The sequence below is a fragment of the Glycine max genome, chromosome 14 (genome assembly GCF_000004515.6).
Source record: "Glycine max cultivar Williams 82 chromosome 14, Glycine_max_v4.0, whole genome shotgun sequence".
NCBI classification, from domain to species: Eukaryota; Viridiplantae; Streptophyta; class Magnoliopsida; order Fabales; family Fabaceae; genus Glycine; species Glycine max.
The window spans coordinates 49,603,014-49,626,092 of NC_038250.2; the positions used below are offsets into that span (position 1 = coordinate 49,603,014).

General features: G+C 31.6%; 4 protein-coding genes across 4 annotated transcripts; 3 read left to right on the top strand and 1 right to left on the bottom strand.

Annotated features, from left to right (window-relative positions):
- The first annotated feature begins 3,266 nt into the window (after positions 1–3,266).
- On the top strand, positions 3,267–4,806 carry LOC121173409 (pentatricopeptide repeat-containing protein At1g76280-like). Its single transcript, XM_041008898.1, has 3 exons — positions 3,267–3,656; positions 4,170–4,262; positions 4,540–4,806. Exons 1-3 carry the CDS (start codon positions 3,282–3,284, stop codon positions 4,789–4,791), a joined length of 720 nt encoding a protein of 239 aa, XP_040864832.1. The 5' UTR covers positions 3,267–3,281; the 3' UTR covers positions 4,792–4,806.
- Positions 4,807–6,553: 1,747 nt separating this feature from the next.
- On the top strand, positions 6,554–7,914 carry LOC100815089 (uncharacterized protein At1g76070). Its single transcript, XM_003544963.5, has one exon. The coding sequence runs from the start codon at positions 6,986–6,988 to the stop codon at positions 7,724–7,726; it is 741 nt and encodes a 246-aa protein (XP_003545011.1). The 5' UTR covers positions 6,554–6,985; the 3' UTR covers positions 7,727–7,914.
- Positions 7,915–11,634: 3,720 nt separating this feature from the next.
- LOC100814030 (thioredoxin-like protein CDSP32, chloroplastic) lies at positions 11,635–12,866 on the bottom strand. Its single transcript, XM_003544961.5, has one exon. The coding sequence runs from the start codon at positions 12,615–12,617 to the stop codon at positions 11,739–11,741; it is 879 nt and encodes a 292-aa protein (XP_003545009.1). The 5' UTR covers positions 12,618–12,866; the 3' UTR covers positions 11,635–11,738.
- A 3,372-nt stretch (positions 12,867–16,238) lies between these two features.
- LOC100813490 (alpha-amylase-like) lies at positions 16,239–22,028 on the top strand. Its single transcript, NM_001254278.3, has 13 exons — positions 16,239–16,487; positions 16,569–16,646; positions 16,732–16,765; positions 17,178–17,215; positions 17,568–17,694; positions 17,813–18,039; positions 18,144–18,289; positions 18,372–18,484; positions 19,101–19,189; positions 19,454–19,576; positions 20,087–20,122; positions 21,168–21,266; positions 21,527–22,028. The coding sequence occupies exons 2-13, from the start codon at positions 16,629–16,631 to the stop codon at positions 21,716–21,718; spliced, it is 1,242 nt and encodes a 413-aa protein (NP_001241207.1). The 5' UTR covers positions 16,239–16,487; positions 16,569–16,628; the 3' UTR covers positions 21,719–22,028.
- Positions 22,029–23,079: the final 1,051 nt, after the last annotated feature.

The following is a 23,079-nucleotide window of genomic DNA, read 5'->3' on the forward strand; positions in this document are numbered from 1 at the left end:
AGTATACATGATACTTTTCGGCATTTCAAACTTCACACTCCTAGCTAGCTAGCCTTTCTTCCTTCTTTTTTTGCACCTTCACTACTAACCCCACTTGAACCCTAGGCTTCACTACTAACCCCACTCGACTTCACGTTGTTCTTTTCACACGAACCCCACTCGAAGGTCCCAACAACGTTTTCATCTTCTTTCACGGCTCAAAGCTCGCGACTCGAACCCGACGAGAGAGTGAAGAAGTATATTGACTGGAACCAACTCAAAGTTCGTGACTTGAAGATCACTTCTACCGAAATCAGGTTAGTCAGGGTAGTAGTTAGTTAGGTTAACCATCTTTTAAGCTTTTATTAGGTTAAGTTTCGAAGAAACCCAGTGAATAACGTATTAGGTTAAGCTTCGAAATTAGCTTTTATTAGGTTAAGCTTTGATTGTAACTTCTTTTACTGCTGATGTTTGTTCCTAAGGTTGGTCTGATGTTTCCTGATGTTGGTTGTTGGGAAGACGCAGGTGACGAATTAGTTGTTGTTGAACAACAACTACTGGGCTGCAAACGGGTTAGTGTCAATTTCTTCCTTTTCTACATTTTGGTTTTTGAGTTCATGGAGCTTTTCTGAGTTCAATTTCTACTACAATGTTCTTATTTTTCTATAATTCATTTATGAACTTCTTTTTCTGATCTGGTTTTACTTGTGATAGCACCTACAAATGGTAACATATGTAACACATTCAATAAACAATTTTGTTGCCATGTATTAAAAATTAAAACTTATTAATAAGCATAATAGTATTTTTTTTTGCATACCCCACGATTCAGACCCAAGACATCTATCTAAACATCTAAGCTAAAACCCAATTAAAGTAGAATGGAGATTAGTGTATAAAACCACCACAATGAGTTAATAATATAAGAAACATTGAGGGTATGTAGGATAATTGCTAGAGGCCTAGAGACGTAGTGGTACTGGTGAATATGAAGGCTATAGCCCAACAAAGTTTAGGAGAAATGCAATTAAGCTTAGAAAATGAAACTATAGTAAGAATCAAGAAGTACCAGTTTGATACTCATTGTTTTGCTATAGATTTCATCTTACATACTTTCCTGTTATAAAATGGCATCATTCTGATCTTTGGCAAGCATTACATGTTCTAAAATACACTTTAACAAAATTCAGGATATATAGTCTTTCTTCATATTACTTGCATTGCTGACATGATGATTAAGCAAGTTGTCTTACAAAACAGTAATTTGACTATGAAGTGAGGAGAAACTGAATAAAGAAGTTAAGGATGATACATAACCTAACTAGAAGCCTGGAGTAACAAAAAATGAACTGTTAGCTCGAAGCACAAGATGCAATAAGAACTTGATTCATCCAACCAAGATATAGTGCACCATCACTCTCTTCTAGAGTGTAGTGTCCATGGTATATATATATGGAGTTTCGTTAGGATATCCCAAAAAGATTCCCTTAGGCTTGAATTTCCATTCATCAACATGAATATAAGCTGTACAACCAAAAGTTCTCAAATTTTTGTAGCTTGGTACCTTTCCAATCCATAATTCCTCTGGTGTTTTGAAACCAATGGCTACTAAAGGGGATCTGTTGATCAAATAGCATGGTGTATGCACTGCTTCTCCTAAAAAACATTTGCTCAGATTGGCATTGGACAACATGCACTTAATCCTCTCCAAGATGGTCCTATTCATCCTTTCTGCAAGACCATTTTGTTGAGGAGTTAGTCTAATTGTTTTGTCCTTTGCTATGCCATTATTCTTGCAAATTCAGTGGATTCTTCACTTAGATATTCCAGCCCATTGTCTGTTCTTAGGACTTCACTTGCCTTCCTGTTTGATTCTCGACCAATGCTTTCCATTGCTTGAAACACTTGAATGCTTGATTCTTATGTTTCAGCAAATAAACCCACACCTTCCTTCACCAATCATCTATAAAGGTTATGAAGTATCTAGCTCCCCCCAATGAAGGAACCTTTGCTGGCCCCCAAATTTCAGAATGCATATAATCCAGAGACTTTAATTGTGTGTGTCGAAGTAGATAACTTAACTCTTTTCCGCTTGCCATAAAGATAATGTTAAAAAAATTCCAACTTTTCAAAGTCTCCATTTTTAATTTAACCTTGCTTGTATAATTCTTCTAGACACCTTTCACTTACATGTGCAAGTCTTTAGTGCCAAAGTTTTGTGGAAACACCTTTAGACACTGAAATTAAATTAGCAGGGTTCATAATTGGTTTTAAGAACACCATATACAACGACGCTTTATAACCGTCGTTAAAAGCACTTATTAACCGTCTTAAAAGACCCTTTTTCTAGTAGTGCAAAAGATAACATGTGTCCTCTTGTAAATAAATTCAGCTTTCAAGTAATGTTCCCACTAGCTAGTGCTTAGATATCATATATCAACGTCGTTTAACTTTTCTGTTCATGGTCTTACTGTTCATTATATAAAGAATATTATTAAGTGAGAATTGTATTAAAAATTATGATAAGCTATATTAAGGATATTTTTAATAAAAAAAAACTTAACTTTCATTCCCCATCCTATGCTAGTTGCATTGCATGTTTAATCTCAAACTTGGCTATGTCTTTCTTCTGGCGGGGTTGGTGGGGTTACTATAGAACACAGTAAGGACTGAGTTTAAATAATGACACCCAAATCCAATTATCCCTATATGAAGAGATGAGCTTTTTCGTAATATATTTTTTCTATTGGAGTTGGACAGCTGAGGAAATAATCTTTAGCTCCTTTTTTGCTGTAATTTTTTGGCTTGTTTACTTTTGCTGCTGTCATATTATCTATTCTTTGTTCAACAGTCTATTGTAATTTGTATAGAGAACAAAGTGCTCTGAGTACAACTTAAAGGCAATAAAATTGTCTTTTCGTAATTTCGTTTTTCAATGGAAATAACTTCTCCATCAGTTTGTCATCAAAACTTGTAGACCAATATTAAAAATAGATTTCTCAAAAAACATAGTATTTGTTGTTGTAGCAAAATGTTTAGATGATATTTTATTTCTAACTAAATCAATTTTTTTAATGAGATTTAACTTAGTTGTTGAACAAGTATGTATAAATTTTTTGATTTTTTTATTCTCAGAGATAAAAAAAATCTTATTTTTTAGATTGGAATGGTTTATAAATGGGTGATGTTGGGTGTACCAGCATTACATTATGTTGAGGGATAAAAATACCCCTGGTAATAGATTCATTTGGTCATTTACAAGGTTAGGAGATTTAGAATCTGCATATAAAATACTACTACAAATGGTTTCATTAGCCACCAGGGGAAACATTCCTATTGCTAGAACAGTTCATGGGAAGGTGTATACTAATAGACTGGACATCCCTGTGCCTTCAAATAAAGGGCCAGGCTCAACCATGTTGGACTTGAAGGAGAACAAAAAATTGGGCTATTGTATTCACCCTGCTCTTATGTATATACCTGACAGTATTTCTGCAAGTATAGAGCAACAGATTATTTGCATGGGGAATAAAAAAGCTAAGAGTACTGAATTAGCTGGGCTGAATGGGCAAAAACATCCGCTGCTTAAGAAGGCATTGAGTCGGTCCTTTGATGATATAATACATGGGTGTGCAAAACAAAAGAATCATATGCTTGCAAGGAAGCTTATGTTACAGGTATATATTTGACTAACCTTGTACATGTTCTTTAATGCTCCATGTAACACAGCTCATGTAGTCATGTAGATTAAATTACTTGTTCTCCCAAATTCTGTAATTGTGAAAGGCTATGAATTACAGATACGTCTCCTCTTTGTCTCAACGTCGAACATGTTTCTGACTTGGGCACCAAAACCTTCCTTACACTTGAGACATTAGTTGTATTCCTTGTCTATGTCAGTTTGTGCTTCATTGGTGAAAGGTTCTCTACATAGTCATAGTATGTCAAATTTTAATTTTTCAGACTTTAAACCCCCAAGGTTTCAATTTTCGAAAGCTTCTGCTAGTTGATTCTCAATAACATATGAATATCAATTTTACTGTGTCCTTATACATCTTCCTTTCTCAATTTTTTAGCATGAATAAATTTCTTGTAGCTATGAAAAAATATGGGAATTTTTAATTATATCAACTGACTACTTCATTTATATCAATGTATTTTAACATCTTGAAGGACACTTCTCTGTTCAGATGAAAAATCTTGGTTTGCAGCCATCCAGACATACATATAATGGCATTATTAAAGTTGTTTCTCATAGAAGCTTTGGGGATGCCATAAGAGTGGTGAGTTCGGTTACAATCACTTTGTTCAGAATCATTTGTTTTTGGTGTCTTCTTTTTTTTTTTTTATTTAATTTTTGAGTAGACTGCTATCAATGGGAGTTCTGTCCAGAAATTTCAACCACTTAAGTTTAGGTCAAATAGACCCCCAAATCTAGTGAAATTGGAATCAGAATGTGGGATCTAGTGTGACACAGTTATGTGATCTTGTGTCTGCTGATACTCATGTTGATTACAGAAAACTTTTCTTGGCCTTATATTATTTTCATATAATATGCAGTTGAAAAAGATGCAGCAGAAGAATTTGAAGCCATATGATTCAACTCTAGCGTCACTTTCAATCACTTGCAGCAAAGCACTACAACTAGATTTAGCTGAGGCTTTTCTGAATCAAATTTCTGAATGTCTATATCCAAATCCTTATAATGCGTCATGCAATCAACTGGTGAGCTCAAATGTGAAAGTTCAAAACAAAGTTATGCATTTTACCATTTTATTGTTTGCGAGACTAATTAATGTAACATGCATCTAACCATCACATATTAACAACATTTTTAAGATTATATTTTATATAAGATATAAGGTTGATCAAACGAGGAAGGGAAAAAAATATGAGGAAGAGATCAGAAATTCAGATTTCTTGTATTATCAAAAATTAATAATTAATATTTATTGATAAAAAATTTGACATGACATATATTATAGTTTGTTTAATAAATAATGTAAATGTCTAGAAATTATTTTTTTTTTTTTATAAATTTTAAATTTACGAAGTTTAAATTTTGGTACACTAAAAACTAAAATTACACAATTTTGATTCTTAGACACTAAAAGTATAGTTAAACTTATTTTTTATTATTAAAAAATATGCTTCTCTTGCATTATTGCTGGATAGATATATATTTGGCATCTATTATTGTTGTTGTTTAATTATTAATTCAATCTGCATGTTCTTTAATTATTTGATAATTTTTAATTAGTTATCTGAATTGTAATTTTTCCAAATTAGACGACGGAATTTATATTTATTTTTTAATTAATTTTACCTTGTGTTATATATCGTATAAATTTTTGTATTACATGAACTTATTTGAACATCGTACAGTTGTTTCAACTCTCAAGGTCGATATCATCTCGTGTTAGGTGACACAAGTATGAGAGAGGTTGATGACCTTTTTTCTGGTTTTAGTATTTCTTTTATGTTCATTTATACACACAAAAACAATCAATTTATGACAAGTTGACAGTAGCCAAAATACATATAAGAGATTACAAACCGTCTGGAATTCTTTATTTTATATACTATAAAGCAGCAGTATAAATTAATGAGTTAAAAAACAAAAGAAATTATATAATTTTTGTAATTTTCATATAATAATTTTTTATATTTTCAACCCCTCAATGCCTTAACCTATTTGGATTACAAAAACAGAAAATTCGTTTAAAATGTCATGTTTCACTTTTTCCACGTTTATGCAGAGATCGCAAATGCAAAGTTTGTCTTATTTCACCAAAACCGTATGTTCGTCGTTAACTCGTTATCTTAATCTATGTTGACCCACGTGTCATGTTCAGTGATTGGATCAGAACTTCACAAATCACAAGTCAGAGAGAGTGACAAGTAAGGGCAAAAACGGCACCATCCAAAATGAGAAAAAATCTATACGTTTGAAGCCAAATAAGCTTGGATTAATAGCGAGAATTTTTTTTACTCATCTAAGTAGTAATTTAAAGAAGGATATAAGTTTTAAAAACAAATCATCATTATTTGATTTTGAAGAGAGAGAAAATCCTCATTATTGTTATAATAATAAAAATAGAAAATTCTTCACATTGAAAGAATTCCAAAATTGTATGCGTCCGTGACGTCAAAGAAGAAAAAACCACGCATCCTATAAAACCGTTCCGAAAATAATGAAGAGAAAAAATGTAGCCTGCATTAACCGCAGCCTCTTGTGCATATGTTAGCGGATAAAAGTCGCGAGTTGTTTCACATTTGAGACTTAAATTAAGGGAGCGTTTGTTACGGAAAATTTTTAAAGTTTTTCAGGGATATAAAGTTGAGAATTTTAAATTCTTACGTTTGGTATGTATATTTTAAAAATCATTTTCAGGAATCTAACAGTTTTAGAATTGTTTTTTAGTGGAACTTTTATTGAGTTTTTCAGGTAATATTTCCATGAAAAGGGTTGAAAATTTAAGTTAAAAAAAGAACTTTACTGTAATAAATATAAATAAAGTTTTCCGTATTAATTTTATTAGATCACTTAATTTAGTAAACATTTAAGTTTTTTAAATAAAAATATCATGTTAACATTTAATTTTAAAAAAAAATTTACAATTACAGAAATATTTATAAGAAATCAAATAATTTTTAATGATTTCTGGTGATTCCTAGATACAGAAGAACTTTTCTTGTAGGAAAAGCTTCCTAAAATGTACGTAGTATGTTTATTCGTTGGGCAAAGACAAAAGGGAGTTTCGTTTGTGTTTCCCCAGTCACAGCAATTTTATTTGACCAAACCTTTCAGTGTCTTACTCTCCCACCTTTCTTGACAAAGTCAAACAGACGCTAACGTAAGTGGCAGCATATCATAACACCTTTACCTGCGTCCACATGTGACGGTTTTTCCTTTGAAGTTTTAACTTGTCTTGAGTTGAGCACATATATATAAATACAACACAAGCACTCCTGGTTCCAACAATTTATTTCTTTGCTTTGGGAAATGGAGAAGGAGAAAGAGAAAGAATCTAAGCTGAAGAACAAGATCTTCAAAATACTGCCAAAAGCAGCGGCTGCAGCAGTGAGCATGACATTCCAAAACCCTCCCTTCAGCCCAGGCAGGGATCACAAGTTCAAACACCATGGCGGCAAAGGGTTCTTCTCTGGCCCTATGATTCCCGTTGAAGCCAGAAGAAAATCAAAGGATGGTTGTGTTGAAACTCAAGAACCCACTTCCCCCAAAATCTCCTGCATGGGACAGATCAAGCACAAGAAGAAGAAAAACCAAATCAAAAAAGCGGCAAAGACCATGTCCATGCCTACAGAAGAAAAGAAACAAGCTTCCAAGTTTCAGAGGATGATGTCGTTCCACTCGGGGAAACCAAAACGACCCGCGGCGAGGAAACAGCAATCTGATGCGGACTTGGAGAGTGAGAGATCACCTGCACCGCCGTTGGGTCACATGAGGCGATTTGCAAGTGGGCGTGAAACATTTTCGAATTTCGATTGGAAGGCTCAGATTGCTCCTGAGGAAAGGGATTGCTATTCGTATTATGATGATAGATTGGAGAGCGATGCAGAGGATGAAATCATAATCCCTTTCTCTGCTCCTCTTACCGTTGGTGGTGCTGCAAGTGCGCTTAATCTTAATGCGCAGCCACGGAAAGAGATTAATCTATGGAAGAGAAGAACCATGGCACCACCTAGGCCTCTTCAGTTGAATCCCGTGCTTACGGCCAAATGATTCTTTTACTCATTCAAATTTCTAGATTTTTTTTCTTTTATTCATTTCCTCGATTCGCACAACTGCAGATAATACAAACAAATACTGTTCTTGGTGGCTTGGAGCATGTATTTTGTTTTTCCTTTCCTTGTATATAAAATATGCTTAATCATAAATCATGGTAGCAATGAAAATTGATTTTTTTTTAATCCCAAGAATCCTAATTAATCTGGACTTGAATCGAGAAAAATAAATAAAATTCAATAATCAAATTTAAGTAATATTGGAATAATCTAATCTTAACGTGAATCTATTGAACACTTATATTCAGTCAATTAATAATCAAAACCGTTGAAGGGAAGTGTTTAATTTAATTAGTTTAATGATTCCGAGATGCCGTCGATGGTAATTGGTCGTATGCGCGTAAGCATTTGAAAGCAGCGAGCAGAGATAGGATGTGGTAGGTGAGGACTGAGGAGGCTGCATTTTCTTCAAGATACATACATATCCACCGACACTTTCAATTAAGTTAATTAATCTATTACCAAAATATAAAAATATATGACCTAATTCACGTTTATTTAAAAAGTTAATTAATCTCATTAATAGTGTTACATTTATTAATAATTTATATTATTTTATCAAACTTAATCTTAAGTTTTTTGGGAATAATAATATCTCTTTTTTCATTTAATTGCTTGTAAACCTATTTAATTCATTTGTTAGTCTTCTTTTTTTTTTATTTATCAAATTCTTGTAAGAAACATAATGTATTTATCTTTTAAATATATATTATTTATTGTAATGTAATAAATGATATTTGGATAAAATATAATTAAAATACAAAAAATAATTTGAAAAGAGTTTTATTAAAAGAGATAAATAAAACTGAAAAAAAGAATCTTGTATTTAATTATGGAAGGAATACAATTCACAGGTATTTTAATAGTAGTAGTACGTGTTTATTTAAGTCATTTATTTTGAGATTTTAAGTGGGTTTATCTCATTTTTTGGTTTATTTAGAAAAAAAATAAATGATGTAATAATTTTTTTTAAAAAATAAATGACTAAATTGAAAAGGAAAGCATTAAGGTAAATAAGCAAATTAACATTGCCTCTTGACTTAAAGTCAAATTTATTTAATAATTTCATATAAATTAAGAAATTTAATTCATTTAATTAGTAATATTAAATTTGTCCATATTTTAAAAAATTAGACAAAAATATAATAGAAACATTAAGGTAAACAATTGGGATTTCATTCTCTTATTTTATATCTATCTAATTAATTAATGCATCTCTATTTAACATCATTTTTTATATATATATTTAAAAATATTATAAAATGTCGATGTAAACTTCCCAAAGTATTGTGGTATATAAAAAAAGTAGTATAATATTCTGATATGGTAGCCGCCATATAGAACCAGTAAAAGTTAAAAGGCATGGATTTGATTAAGTTTATAAATTAGACAAAACTCAGATTAAGTTTGTTATAATTTTGCTACTAAGTCCTTCCTTCAAATGGTGACATATTAAATTCATACAAAAAAAATGATGACATATGAATATTCTATTTAAAAGAAATAAATTACTTTTGTTAAACATGTATTGTAAAATTTTAAATAAATATTCATGCTTTATTTATTTAATTAAAAAAAATTTATTGACTTCGTAAAGAACTCAATTAAAGTTGTGTCCTTACAAATATGCCAAAATAATTAGGTTGTTCGTATGTTATAATTTTGGCATTTTAAATTAAACCTTAGTGCCCTATAAAAGCCATCGGCAATGAGGGACAAGGACAGCCAGGAGGAGCCAGTGAATATGGCTTTTTGACAAACAGAGTATACAGAGTGCAGTAAGGAAGGGAAATCTATGATCTTAATGTCGTGTATGTTTCTGAAAATCACATGTCACCATGTTCAATGGTCATGTTACTTGCACAAGTAGATAAGGTTGCAAATTTTAACACGGATCTAGTTTCAAAAGCCTAACACCACAATCTGAACAAATAAAATATAAAACAATACGACAAAATCTCAGCCCCCACCATTACATTTGACATTTACATATACCCAACTTGGCAATATCTTTATGCTTTCTAAATTACTATTACTATTAACTTACACAAATTAGCATTTTTTTTTTATCTCTGGGAAGCCATTGGACAAAATTCGAACTTAGAAAAAGCATCAATAAAAAAAATGAAGTATGATCAACCACAATCGCAACATTTAAAAGGATCAGGCTTAGCCCACATGCATCCAATTCGATTGATAATAAGTCCAGTGAACTGGAGACCAAAACAAAATTTCAGTAGTGAAACTCACTCCTGCTCTGGAAGAACTCAGAAACACTCTTGCGAAACCTTAATCAGGGCAACCAAGCCCAAAATATAAATTAAATTGATTGAATTATTTTAATTTTTCTTTTGCCTAAACCTTATCCACTAAATTATAAAATTTTACTTAAAATAAAGATATTCAAATTTTTAGTATCTTTTAAACCCTTATTTCACATCATATTAATTCCTTCATATTTTATCAATTTGACTAATTTTTTTTTATTTCTATTGTTTTAAAGCTATTTCATATCTAATATATTATAATCTCTATTTTTTTTAAACAGATGGAAGGTTTTAAGTGGAATAAAATTGACAAGAAAACCAAATTTATTAAATTTTAAATATAAAAGAATTTGATTCGCTCAAAGAAAAATTTAACAGACCAAAATTACACATAATTCAAGTTTGAAAAGCTACAAGAGTAATTAAGTGGGTGATCAAACTTGAGAGTCTATAGTGGGAGCTCCATAAACTCTTACATGCTACTTTACTTTATATAAAAATACTAACAAAATACTTATAAATATCATATTAATTAAATATTTTCTAACAACATAATAAAGAAAAATAATACGGCATAATATTTAACTAAATCTAATAATATGTTATTACTAGATAATAACTTTCAAAGGTGATAATAGTTGTAGAAAATTCTCATAAAAAATTTGATGTTGTTAGAAACCAAAATTTGATAGATGTTGGAGATGAGAGTTTTTTTTTTTTATTCAGGAACCATATAACAAATAAAGTCATATTGGACCCTAAACATGCAATAAATAATTTTAAATGATATGTATTTTGATCTAATTTTTTTAATTTACTAACTCAATAATAAATTTGCAGTCTAGTAAGTTTACACCGAATATAAATATTATTGAGTTAGGCTTAAAAAAATTTTAATGACAAGTTTTTTACATTTTGCAAGTTACAACAAAGCATTTTCCATAGATAAACTGTTTTCTTATTTTCAACACTCGACAAATTCACATTACTCATTATTTATGATTTCGCATTACACTTATACCAAGTTATCGTATTATTTGGATTTTGGACCCCATAGCGACCTCCCTCATCCCATGGCCTTAGCCACTTACATTCGGTTTGCTTCCAACACTTGGAAGCAAAGTACTGCTATCGCCCACAAATGACAAACCCCCAAAACAACCAAAGCCCTACTCTTTTTTGCTTTTTAATAAGGTCAAATGTAAGCAGTCAACAAGACATCTTCAACAATTCAGACCAAAAGAGAAATGCCAGCACACTTTTTTTTTTTAACATTACATAGATTTGTTAAAATGTTACAAATTATTGTATATCACACTTATTATCTAATGACTTCCTTTTTCTAATTTTATTATTTAATTGTAAGTAAACTTGAATGAAAGAGTGTTTCAAAAAAGTGTGTTATATAACATTCCTCTAATAGAAAAGAAACAAATACACGATTAATTCTTTTTATTCCAAAGTCTATCAGAAATCACTACCATTAACCAATCATCTCACAACGTACTAAGACAGGATAAAGCTTAATTAAGCGGAAGTTAATTGAAAATAACACAAAATAATATTACGCATCCAGGGGTTGACTATAAAGCAAAGCAAGTTCCTTTCTCAGAAAGTTTAGTAAACATGTGTTTGTTGAGCTGAACTTAATAGAAGTAGAAATAAGTATGTGTAGTAAGAAAATTAATAAGTGACACGAACACCTTGGTACCTGAGAATTTCCCCAATGAGCTCCCCTTTGCCAGAACCGACGTACCTGCCTTCAATGTTGCCATCTCTGATGAAGAGAAAGGTAGGGACCTGGATGACTTCCATGTCCTTCAAGAACTGCATGCAGCTCTCGTTCTCGTCCCCGTTCATCCGAGCGAACACCACCGAGTCCATCTGCCTCGAGAGCTTAACCACTGTAGGATAAACCTTAACGCAGGGCCCACAATGTTTGAGACCCACATCGAGCACGATGAGCTTGTGATCCAGCTTGTGGTCCTCTATGAGCTTCTGCACGTCCTCCACGTTGTGCAGCTGCACCACACCAGAGTGGTTGTCCCCGTAGTATAGCACATCCCCTACCAGCATGTCGGGACCAATCCCTTCCTCCTCGTGTATCTTCTCCTTGCTCTTGTAGAAGCTGAAGTGAGGCACATTCTCCACCTTCTCCCGCTTCAGGAGCTCCTTCGTCTTCTCCGACTCGTCGCCCATCACCAGGATGAACTCCACGTCGTTGCAGCTGCGGCTCAGCTCCACCATGAAAGGGTATATCTGGCTGCTCTCCTCGCTGTCGCTGGCAGCGTATTCCACCACCACAAGCCTGTCTTTGGCGGATTCGAGCGCCGACTCGAACTCCTCCACGCTGTGGACTCGCTGGACTCTCTCGTGCGGCTTTTCTGTCTTCTTGGCCCCGGGAGCCGCCGTGGCTTTCGGAACCAGCCGCCGAGAATTCGCTCCGGAGGGGGTTTTAAATTTGGTGAGAAAGCGTAGAGAAGAGCGGTGGGAATAAAGAAGCTGCTTTGGGTGATGAGAGATGGGGGGTTTGAATATGAAAGTGTTGGTGATTGTAGCCATGTGTGTTGCAAGTGTTACGGATACAGAAAGAAGAAGGATGAGAGATAGTTGTTGTTGCCTCACGACACACAGATTAGAAACAATGCCAGTGAACAAAAATCACATCTCCTCTCTTCGCGTGTGGTACATACTGTTGACACGTGTCTTTCCTTTATGTGTGTGTGTGTGTGTTTTTTTTTTCAATTCATTTTGGTCCAGTAATATGGGATTTTTTCATCACCAGGAATGAATCCCGTACAGATACACTGATTTTTAAGTGACGGAAAAGGAAAATAAGGCAAGAGAGAATAAAATGTTGAAAAAATAGAATTACTCGTGACCTTTCATTTCTCTTTCTCTTTGTTGTCCTCTTGCTCATAAAAGAAATCAATGACTTTCATTTAAGTAAAAAAAATTATATTATTATCTAATCATAACTCATGTAAGATAAATTTCTTGGTTTTTTTAATAATTATTTTAAAAATTATATTAACGATGAATTGTGATTGGATGAGTTTTATTCCATGATTATTAAATTCTATATATTTATACTAAAAGTAAATTAAAAAAACTTGTTTTATGCATAATTAGGTTTAATTAAGTAATTTTGAATTACAAGTGTTCACCCAAAATTAATAGGTGAATATAGAAAAAATTCAATTACTTTGTTCACGAGTATCCATTGATCTAATTTGTAGGAAATTTTATCCACAAATAAATACCAACTTCTTTTTTCATCCCTAATTTTGGTTCTTCGTCGGAGAAAGATAGTTGATAACAAATTATTTTGTAATGCCAATGTAAGTGGGATCGATCTTGTGTAAAATATCATGTCTTTTTTTTATATTTTTTTTAACTCTTAAAACTGGTACGCTATGTTGTCTCCAATGATAGATGGAAGCAATTTTGAGAGGATATAAGGGTTGTTGGTTTGGCATGGATGATAAAGGTGAGCAATAAGTTTACAAAAATGGTAGAATTCACATGTACTATTTCTCATATATTTTTACTAATCTCTATCTTTCTTCTCATCTCTTTTGTAATACTCTTCAACCAAACATTTTTAATTATCACTTTGGTTTTCACATATTTCCTCTTTTCCTATTTTATTTTCATTTATTATATTTCTCTCCTCTCTAACAAATAAAGCATTAGAAACAAAACTTTATTGGTTCTTTAATTATTTATGGTTAATGATGAACGTTTGTTTCATTGGCAAATATTTTAGTCCTGATAAGCAATAAGGATTTACTATACACACCCTTCTAATTATTATAAGAGGAATCTAAGGGAATTGATCATAAGCAAACCTTTGATGAAAGCATTGACCTTGTGTACTGTTTTTAGTTGAAGACCAAATTTCCTAAAGCAAATGGTTACAACGAGAGTGTCTCCTCTGTGGGAGCACACACAACCTGCAAAAAAAAAAAAAAAATTGAATTAAAAAAATTACATAAAAAATGCTCAATAGGTAGATCTTTAGTTTATAAAAAAATTCATACTCAACTCAACTCATATTAGAATCTCTAATTTTAGATTATAATCTGAGACTTAAATACGTTAATGCTCAAGTAGATACCTATTTATTATTTTATTTACAAAATTAATAAACAAAACATGTGATACAGTGATTTTTTTCCTAGTCAATGTATAAGAGGTCATTAGTTCAATTCTATAACACATTTTTATTTTTTATTTTATTTAATTTATTTATATAAGCGCCAAAATTGCAACATAAGACTGAAATTATAATTTAGTTTTTTTTATAAGCAAAATAGTCTTGTGAGATTCAGGGGAGTGGTTTGATAGCTACCAAACCAAAGTCAGTGAAGTTTGCTGATCCTCAAGGAAAACCTGGATTTACTGCAAAAGCCATGATCTAATGGCAGAATATTTTTCCTTTCTATACTAGTTTTTATAAAGTTGATTTTTTTTTTTTTCTCACAGCATGCAATCGGCATCCTCTCAAGCAGAGTATGGGAGTTGCATCTCCCCGCAGGTTGTTTTGTAGTTTGGGGCTTTAAGGTTCCCATTGAAATTAAAAAACAATAGGGTTATTATATGTTTTTTTCTTTATAAAAATAAAGAGATATAAAAGAGTAACAATATTTAGACAAAAAATCTGCAGCATAGTTCATAAAAGAATCACTCGTGACCTTTCATTTTTCTTCCTCTTTCTTGTCCTCTTGTTCTTAAGAAAATCATATGACTTTCATTCCATTTAATCTCGATTTTAGACACAAAAAATTAAGTGGCTAATTGATATAATGACGGTCTTTTTTCGGCAAAATAAATATATATTATATGGGTATAACCATATAAGAGATACCCTTCAAAGATACAAAAAATAACGTTATGTTTGTTGTTAATTAATCTTACATACATGCTTCATTTCCTTCATTTTTGTCGATAATATTGATTCATGTCACCTCAACTCATCCACGCTAACCAATTATCAATCAATTATATTTATAATTTAATACATTTTCAAGTTCCTAAAAAAAACATTTCCAATTTTGATAAACTTTGTTAGAATAAGTGAAAATGTCAAAACTCTATGAACTATTATGTCACAATTAATATTATCATTGTTTTAAATAATCTTAATTATGAATATATTATTAATGTGTTTTGAAAAAAATTCAATACAGATAATATTTAACTAAACACGTTTTTTGTATTCAAGACAAGAAGATTCTACCAGTTTATTGGCCCAACATTTTTTATTCTAACCAGTGATGGATTTTAAAAAAATTATTAGTAGGAACAAAAAATTAAGTTTATTTATTATTTTAGTCCTCCAATTTATTTTGTGGATTTATTATTACTTTCTTTTGAAAATAAAATCATAAAAAAATAAACACAATTTTTTTTAATTTATCAAAGATTAAAATAAAATATCAAGAATAAAAAATAAAATTATTATTTTATTAGAGACTGAATGCAAAAAAAATTATTAAAGAGTAAACATAGAATTTGTTAATTTGCCATGGACCTTAATTTATTTATTAAGTTCAATTTGGTCCCTTTATTTTTTAAAATTTTTTTTAGGTCATTCATTTTTTAAAATAAGTTCAATTTGGTTTCATTTAAAATTAAATTTGGTCTCATTTTTTGAAAATATTTGAAGATGACAAATGAAAAATAGGATCAAATTGAACCCGGCCATTTTAGGATATTAAAGATCTAATGGAACTTTTTAAAAATAAAAAATCGGATTCAACTTAATGAATAAATTTAGAAGATTAAATTGAACTTTTTAAAAAATAAGAGAACTAAATTAAATTTTAATAATAAATTAGAGGATTAAAATAAAAATTAAACCTAAAAATTAAAAAAAATAAAGTAGTAAAATTAGTGTTTTTTATATATCAATAGTTGAATGCGAGTTAGAGTGGTAGACTTTGGTAGTAGGGAGAGAGGCACCTCAATGTATTGAGTCTAGCCTAATGTAGTTTTCAAGACAAAATTTTAGTCGTTGAGCTCAACATTTTCAATTTTAATCAAATTCAGTACATTTGGATTTTGATGTTTTTTTTGTCTAGAACTAGAATAATTTGTCTGGGCCGAAAGAAAGGCAGTTGGGCTCGTCGTAGAGCAATGCATCATTTTCAGGAATCTGAATTGAACGCTACTGCTAGCTTACTCTCCAAGCTTTCTACTTTGTAGTAGCGGAGAATATAGACAACGTTGAATTCCCAATGCCTCTTTATTCCTCCAATTGGATGCATATTGAATATCAATTTCGTCTCAAAAGCCGATTCTCCTTTATCCTCAAATTCCATATTCCTGGTTCACTTCATGCGTGATTCCTATTCCTCTGATTTTTTCTCCTTTTTCTCTCTACTAATATTAATGCATCCTACGCTCTTTCCTTCTCAGATCAACCTGGTGCGTTTCTCTCTTCTCTTATTCAACCCTTTTCTTTTAATTGTTATTTTAAATTCTCCTTTTTGGTAATCGTTGATGCAGGTAACTGCGTTGGTACTGAATTCCTTAATCGAGTCCAGTATTCATAATCTTTGAGTTGATATGGGCAACTGGAGCAGTGTATGCTATAAATCCTCTTCATTCTCTTTCTCTCTATCTATTGTATAATATTTCTGTCCTTATTCTGTTCTTGGTTGACGAGCAGGAACGTCATCAAACCACTCAACAAAGTGATCTCGGTATGCTTTTATTCTGACTCCTAACAAACCTGATTAACATAACTGAGAATTTCACCTTTTAAACCACATCATTTTCTCTGTTTAGTCCTCAGTGTATGTGTGGACAAATGTGTTTTAGATATAATTTTAATATAAACCATGACATCAACTAACTGCTCCGGATTCTGGTTATTATTTTAGAAATTTCAATGCTTGAATATTGGATACTTTGTCCTAATTAGGGGACTTGTTTTCCATAGGTTGTACTTTTTCAAAACCATTCATAGTTTATTTGCTCTGTTACTACGTAAAAGTAAAACATTTTTAGTGTCATGGACTAGCATCAAGCTTAATTGTTGTGCTTTAATTGACATGATATTTCAATAGTGGGTCTTTTATGTTCTAAGTATTCCTTCTCGACACATGTGACCAGGTGCAGTTTTGCGTGATGGAAAAGAAGTACTTCTTCAAGTAAGTTTTAATGACTCCGGTGTAGGCTTATCTGCTTAGTTCCCTGTCCATTGATAATAGATGAATTTCCAAGTCAAAGCTGTGCTATGGTGATCATCTTAATGCTGTTGCTATTGGAAAAACCAAATTGTCCTGAATTTCACTTCTTTTGTTCTTTCTAATTTCTTTATTGGAGCATTTGTTGTTTGCAATCCAATAATGTTGCTTAATCGCAAAAACTTGATCTTGGAAAACAAGTAGGATTCGTTATGCATGCATATCATACTGCGTCATACAATCTTTTAGTATCAAAGAATTTGAAGAACTTCCCACTGAGTATAATTAACTCAAAAAAAAAAAAAAAACTATGCAGGCATTCAACTGGGAGTCCAACAAATACAACTGGTGGAATAATTTAGAAGGCAAAGTTTCTGACATAGCTAAAGCAGGATTTACTTCAGTCTGGTTGCCACCACCAACCCACTCCTTCTCACCTGAAGGTTATATAGCCTTTGAAGGACTATGCATAAAATTATAGTCTTAAAGTAGTGTTTTATTTTTTTCTTCAACTTCCAAGAAGACAATGTCATAATTTTTTGTCCTTTCGCTCCTGTGTAGGTTATACTCCGCAGAACCTTTACTCTCTTAATAGTAAATATGGTTCTGAGCGTCAGTTAAAAGCTTTACTTCAAAAGATGAAGCAATACAAAGTAAGAGCAATGGCTGACATAGTTATTAATCATCGTACTGGCACCACCCAAGGACGCGGAGGGATGTATAATCGTTTTGATGGAATTCCATTAGGTTGGGATGAACGTGCTGTGACATCAGATTCTGGAGGACTGGTAACATTCGTTATATCTAATCAAATATAATATATTCTTGTTGATTCTAATTTGCATCCTACGTAGAAGTTCTCTCATTTGTGTACATGTATTGTTTATTTCAGGGTAATCGAAGCACAGGAGCCATTTTCCAAGGGTTTCCCAATATTGACCATACTCAAGATTTCGTGAGAAAGGATATCATAGGATGGCTCCGTTGGCTGCGCCACGAGGTGGGCTTCCAGGATTTTCGATTTGATTTTGTAAAGGGGTAAGATGTTTGGAGTATTGGTTATTTTTACTATGTGTTTTCTTTCATTATGTTTATATACTTTCAATTATGCTACTCACAGGTTTTCACCAAAATATGTGAAAGAATATATTGAAGGAGCAAAGCCATTGTTTTGTGTTGGGGAGTACTGGGATTCTTGCAACTACAAGGGTTCTACCTTGGACTATAACCAAGGTACAATAATTGAACATTAAATATAATACTCAGTTCTAAATTTTCTGAAATCTGAATATGTTGGTGATCCAAATATAGACATTTTATGAGGAGACAGAAAAGCTCTACAAATAACGTCTTTTCCCTTTAAAAAGTGTTGAATTTTTTTTTTATTTTATCAATACGACAAATTATTGCTGCATATAGACAGAAAGAGGAATGCCAAACTGATACCATTTTTTGCTGCAGTGAGCAATTGAAGGCATTACTAACTCATGACTTAGACATCCACTGTTTTATGTTGGAAGGCATACCTAATTGAACTGGGCGTTCAAGTTTAAATTCATTTATTTGAAAACTAAACTATAAGTAGTAGAAAACCGTTCAGAAGTAGTTGCAACTTGCTAGGTTTCTCTTTTTGGTACATGTGACTATTGACCTATTTGGAAATTAAAAAAATAATGTAAAGTAGATGTTGGCATTTTTATTGGTCATCTTTTTTCTATCGTTAAATATTTTCCGGTCATCGTTTGGTGGATTAGCTTTGTGCGAAGTGTGACTTCCAATATTTGTGTTTTGTACTTTGTACTCTAATCATTGTTTAGCCATTAGCTTACATATTTTACATTCTTTGCAGATAGCCATAGACAGCGAATAATCAATTGGATTGATGGCACTGGACAACTTTCAACTGCATTTGACTTTACAACAAAGGGAATTCTCCAGGTACGAACCCAACATTTTGTATTTAGTATGTCAGTGAATGTTTGAAAAATGCCCATGGTAGTTAGATTTCTTCCTAGGCACATAGGATTTCATTAATCCTCCTTCTCTTCTTTTACCATTCAATAAGTTGATTTCTACCTATTATCAAGTTTACAAACTGTGATACTCTCAGGTGCATAGAATATTTGATTCATTTAATTACATTTCTCAGCATAAACAACAAACCCCTTTTTTCATGTCTGTTGATCCCTTCTTAATTTGTAGGAAGCTGTCAAAGGAAATTTTTGGCGTCTGCGTGATCCTCAAGGGAAGCCTCCAGGTGTGATCGGATGGTGGCCCTCAAGATCTGTCACATTTGTAGATAATCATGATACAGGTTCAACTCAGGTAGCAAGTTAACTCTTTGTTACAATGGTAGAGATAAGATGCTTCTTGGAAAATATTATTAGGTACCTATTCTTGTCTATAGTGCACGAATTTCATGTTGAGGAGGAAATTTTAGTCCTCATGCAGCACTATAAAAATACCGAAAAATTCCTTGTTGAATCAGTCCAAATTTATGTGTATACTCACCTCTGCTGGCAACCTGAAAAGACATGACTAATTACAAGGGTAGTAGATTTCTGTAAAATTAAGTTTACTTTCAAAAATAAATTTTGCATGTAAGTTGAAATATTATGCAATGACTGAAGTTTAAAGGTTATTTTTAATTAGAAAAACTGCTTCAAAGTTGTATGTAACTGAGATGCCTCTAATAATTAAATTCAATTAATGTTGGTGCCAATATGCAAATATTCCATTGCCTTTGACATCATGTTTTTCATTTGGCATAATACTTTTCTTTCTACTACTTATCTACTAGATCTTGAACTTGTGCTCTTGTTTCACTCTGTGCAGGCTCATTGGCCCTTCCCAAAAGACCATATCATGGAGGTACTTCTTTTTTTTAAGACATTAGTGACTATTTAAAATAATGTTTTCTTCATAAGGTATTAGTTACATTTGGTACCATGCATGTTCATAAATATTTTTGATTGCCTGATGGATATACTTTTAAATTTAATAATTTCCATCCTATGTGTAATCTATCCATTATATTAATCATTTAGTAATCTATTTCTTTGTATCCTTTGTTTGTTTCATATACTACACTTAAGCAGTGACAAATCCATAGAAATAGTATGTTATGGGGGTAAGGTTCATATTATGGATTAATTTTTTATACTGTATTTCAAACTATGAGGGCAATTTATAATTACACATATACGTTATATTAGGAAAAAATTAAAAGTTTCTGAGGGCAATTACCCCAATATTCACCAAGTGGATCCGTCTTGACTCTTGTTTCTTACATTTTTGTTTAGTTTTTTCCATCAGATAAAAGACAAGATGAAAATTTAGTAAAATTTGAACCATATTCTCCTTTGTAATTAATAAAAAAATCTAATGCATGCAGTTCTGCTGATTCAAAATCTACTTACCAAATTAAACACGGACTTCAAACTCGTTGGTAAAGAATGTTTGTGCAGATAAATAATCGCGTAGTAGTAGCAAGAAAGCAGGCCCCAACTCACAAGTCTGTTCTTTTTATTTTCATATTAAAAATTTGGTCTAACGCTTCATTAATAAAATAAATGGTCAAACATACACACCATACTAAACAAAATGTCCTGTGGTCTTTATTGGTTCCTCCTTGTTGTACTGTCTGGAGACTAAGAATTATCTGATCTTAAAAAGTAATAGCCACCTTTGCACTTGAGAGTTGCTGATCTCCCTAAAGACATGGAATGCCTTTTGTTTTGTTCCCTCCTAGATTGTTTTGATTCAAGTTATTGTGACTTGCGAGTTAGATACTTAAAGAATGTTTGAAAATAAAATTGTTAGTTTTAACCTCATACCCAAAATAATTACACTATTAATTAAACGGAGTTCATTGACATTTATAAATTGATTTACTTTTGAATTTTGTTTATCACAGGGGTATGCATACATATTGACTCATCCTGGGATACCAACAGTTTTCTATGACCACTTCTATGACTGGGGTGATTCAATTCGGGAGCAGATTGTGAAGTTGGTACGTAAGAGAACTAGCGCTAGTAACATACAGATATTTCTTTTAGGCAAATATTAACCATAAGGATATTGGTTAAGGAACTTAAATTAAAAATATTTTTATTGAGAGACAAAAAATTATGTTATTCATGATTTTTCTTTTACATTTTCCTATGATTTATCCAATAAATATTTTTTCTTTTAGTTTTTTAACTAATGTCTATTGGTTAGCAAGACACTTTCTTTTATGAAGGGACCCTTATATTTATATATATATCACAGATTGATGTTCGCAAGCGTCAAGGTATTCAAAGTAGATCATCTGTGAGAATTCTGGAGGCCAAGCACGACCTTTACTCTGCAGTAATCGGAGAGAAGGTGTGCATGAAGATTGGAAATGGTTCATGGTGCCCAACTGGGAGGGAATGGACACTATCAACTTCTGGTCACAATTATGCTGTGTGGCACAAGTAGTGTTCTGTTGGCATGTCATGACCCTTCTCCACTGGAATCACAGAGAAGAGAAAGGAATTACGTGCTTATATGCTTCTGGAGTCTTAAGCTTGATAAAATTGAAGCTATTTCCTTAATCTCGCAGGCTTTGGAAAGCTCTTTAATTTCCTTTCAACTTACGTGCTACCCAGTTAAATAAACAGTATGTAACTATAACTAATTTACAGTAGCTGCTTTGTTTATGTAATACATAACAATAAAAATAAGCAGCTTTGTCTATGTCATATATGTAAAATAAATTAATAATAAAATTTCTATTAGTACCTATAACAAGTGTGGCGTTCCTCATGATTTTTATAATTATGATTTGATGTATAGAATTTCATATATAGAATGGTTATGAAAATAATATACATGGAGAGAAAGTAATTTTAATTGAATATAATTAGAATAAATTATTAAAATATTAGACATATATACTTGGTTTCAAATTTATTTTAAAAATAAAATAATTGGTATTTATATACACACATGTACGTGCACCAGAAACAAATTAATATGTAAATAATATATATATATATATATATATATATATATATATATATATATTAATATGTAAAAATTTTAAATTATCATTCAAGCACACATTATTATATAATATGTTTCTTAACTTTTATAATAATTATGTTAAAAATCATTAAAATAAATTATAATTATTGGTGGTATAAAAACTTATATATTAATGATGCATGTGGTTTAAACTTTAAACTCAATTTTTATTACAAAAGTATTATGTCGACAGTAAATTGAAGGTAGGAAAGGATCTAAAGTAATTTAGAATTAAGTTGAAGGCTATATTTGGTTTGTTGGTAGGGAAACTTCAAACTCGGTTTGGAAAGGAAAATGTGTTTGATATTATGTTTAGATTCTTTCCAAAAGTGTGTTTTAGACTAAAATTTAATCAGACAATTCAGTTAAAAATAAATAACTATTAAAATATTTTTACAAATTGAGTTGACAAATTTAAATTTGAGTCAAATTTAAGTTTGTAAATTATAATCTAAATATGCAATAACTTTGTTCCCGATTAGAAAAAAAAGGCCGTATGGTATAAGTTACTGCATTGTAAAATTAATAGGCTAATTAAGATCAATGACTGCATATTGTTTTGTTTTAAGAGAGGACAGAGCTAAAAAAAATTAATAATAAATAGCATGTACTTATCCACCAACCATATATATACTGATTGTAATCGAGAGGCAAATAAATATCGTGCACACATGGCGGGGATTTGGTATCATTTGAACAAAAACTTTGAATACTAGTGGAAACTCAAATTGCAATTATTGATAGAGATTTTGTTTATGTAGATCTTAAGCATT

Bases quoted from the DNA above. Each gene is read 5' to 3' on its own strand.
- LOC121173409 (XM_041008898.1), top strand. From the start codon at position 3,282: ATGGTTTCATTAGCCACCAGGGGAAACATTCCTATTGCTAGAACAGTT. The intron at 3,657-4,169 runs GTATATATTTGA...TTCTCTGTTCAG, and splicing joins CAAGGAAGCTTATGTTACAG to ATGAAAAATCTTGGTTTGCA. The intron at 4,263-4,539 runs GTGAGTTCGGTT...TATAATATGCAG, and splicing joins TTGGGGATGCCATAAGAGTG to TTGAAAAAGATGCAGCAGAA.
- LOC100815089 (XM_003544963.5), top strand. From the start codon at position 6,986: ATGGAGAAGGAGAAAGAGAAAGAATCTAAGCTGAAGAACAAGATCTTC.
- LOC100814030 (XM_003544961.5), bottom strand. From the start codon at position 12,617: ATGGCTACAATCACCAACACTTTCATATTCAAACCCCCCATCTCTCAT.
- LOC100813490 (NM_001254278.3), top strand. The intron at 18,040-18,143 runs GTAACATTCGTT...TGTTTATTTCAG, and splicing joins CATCAGATTCTGGAGGACTG to GGTAATCGAAGCACAGGAGC. The intron at 19,577-20,086 runs GTAGCAAGTTAA...CACTCTGTGCAG, and splicing joins ATGATACAGGTTCAACTCAG to GCTCATTGGCCCTTCCCAAA.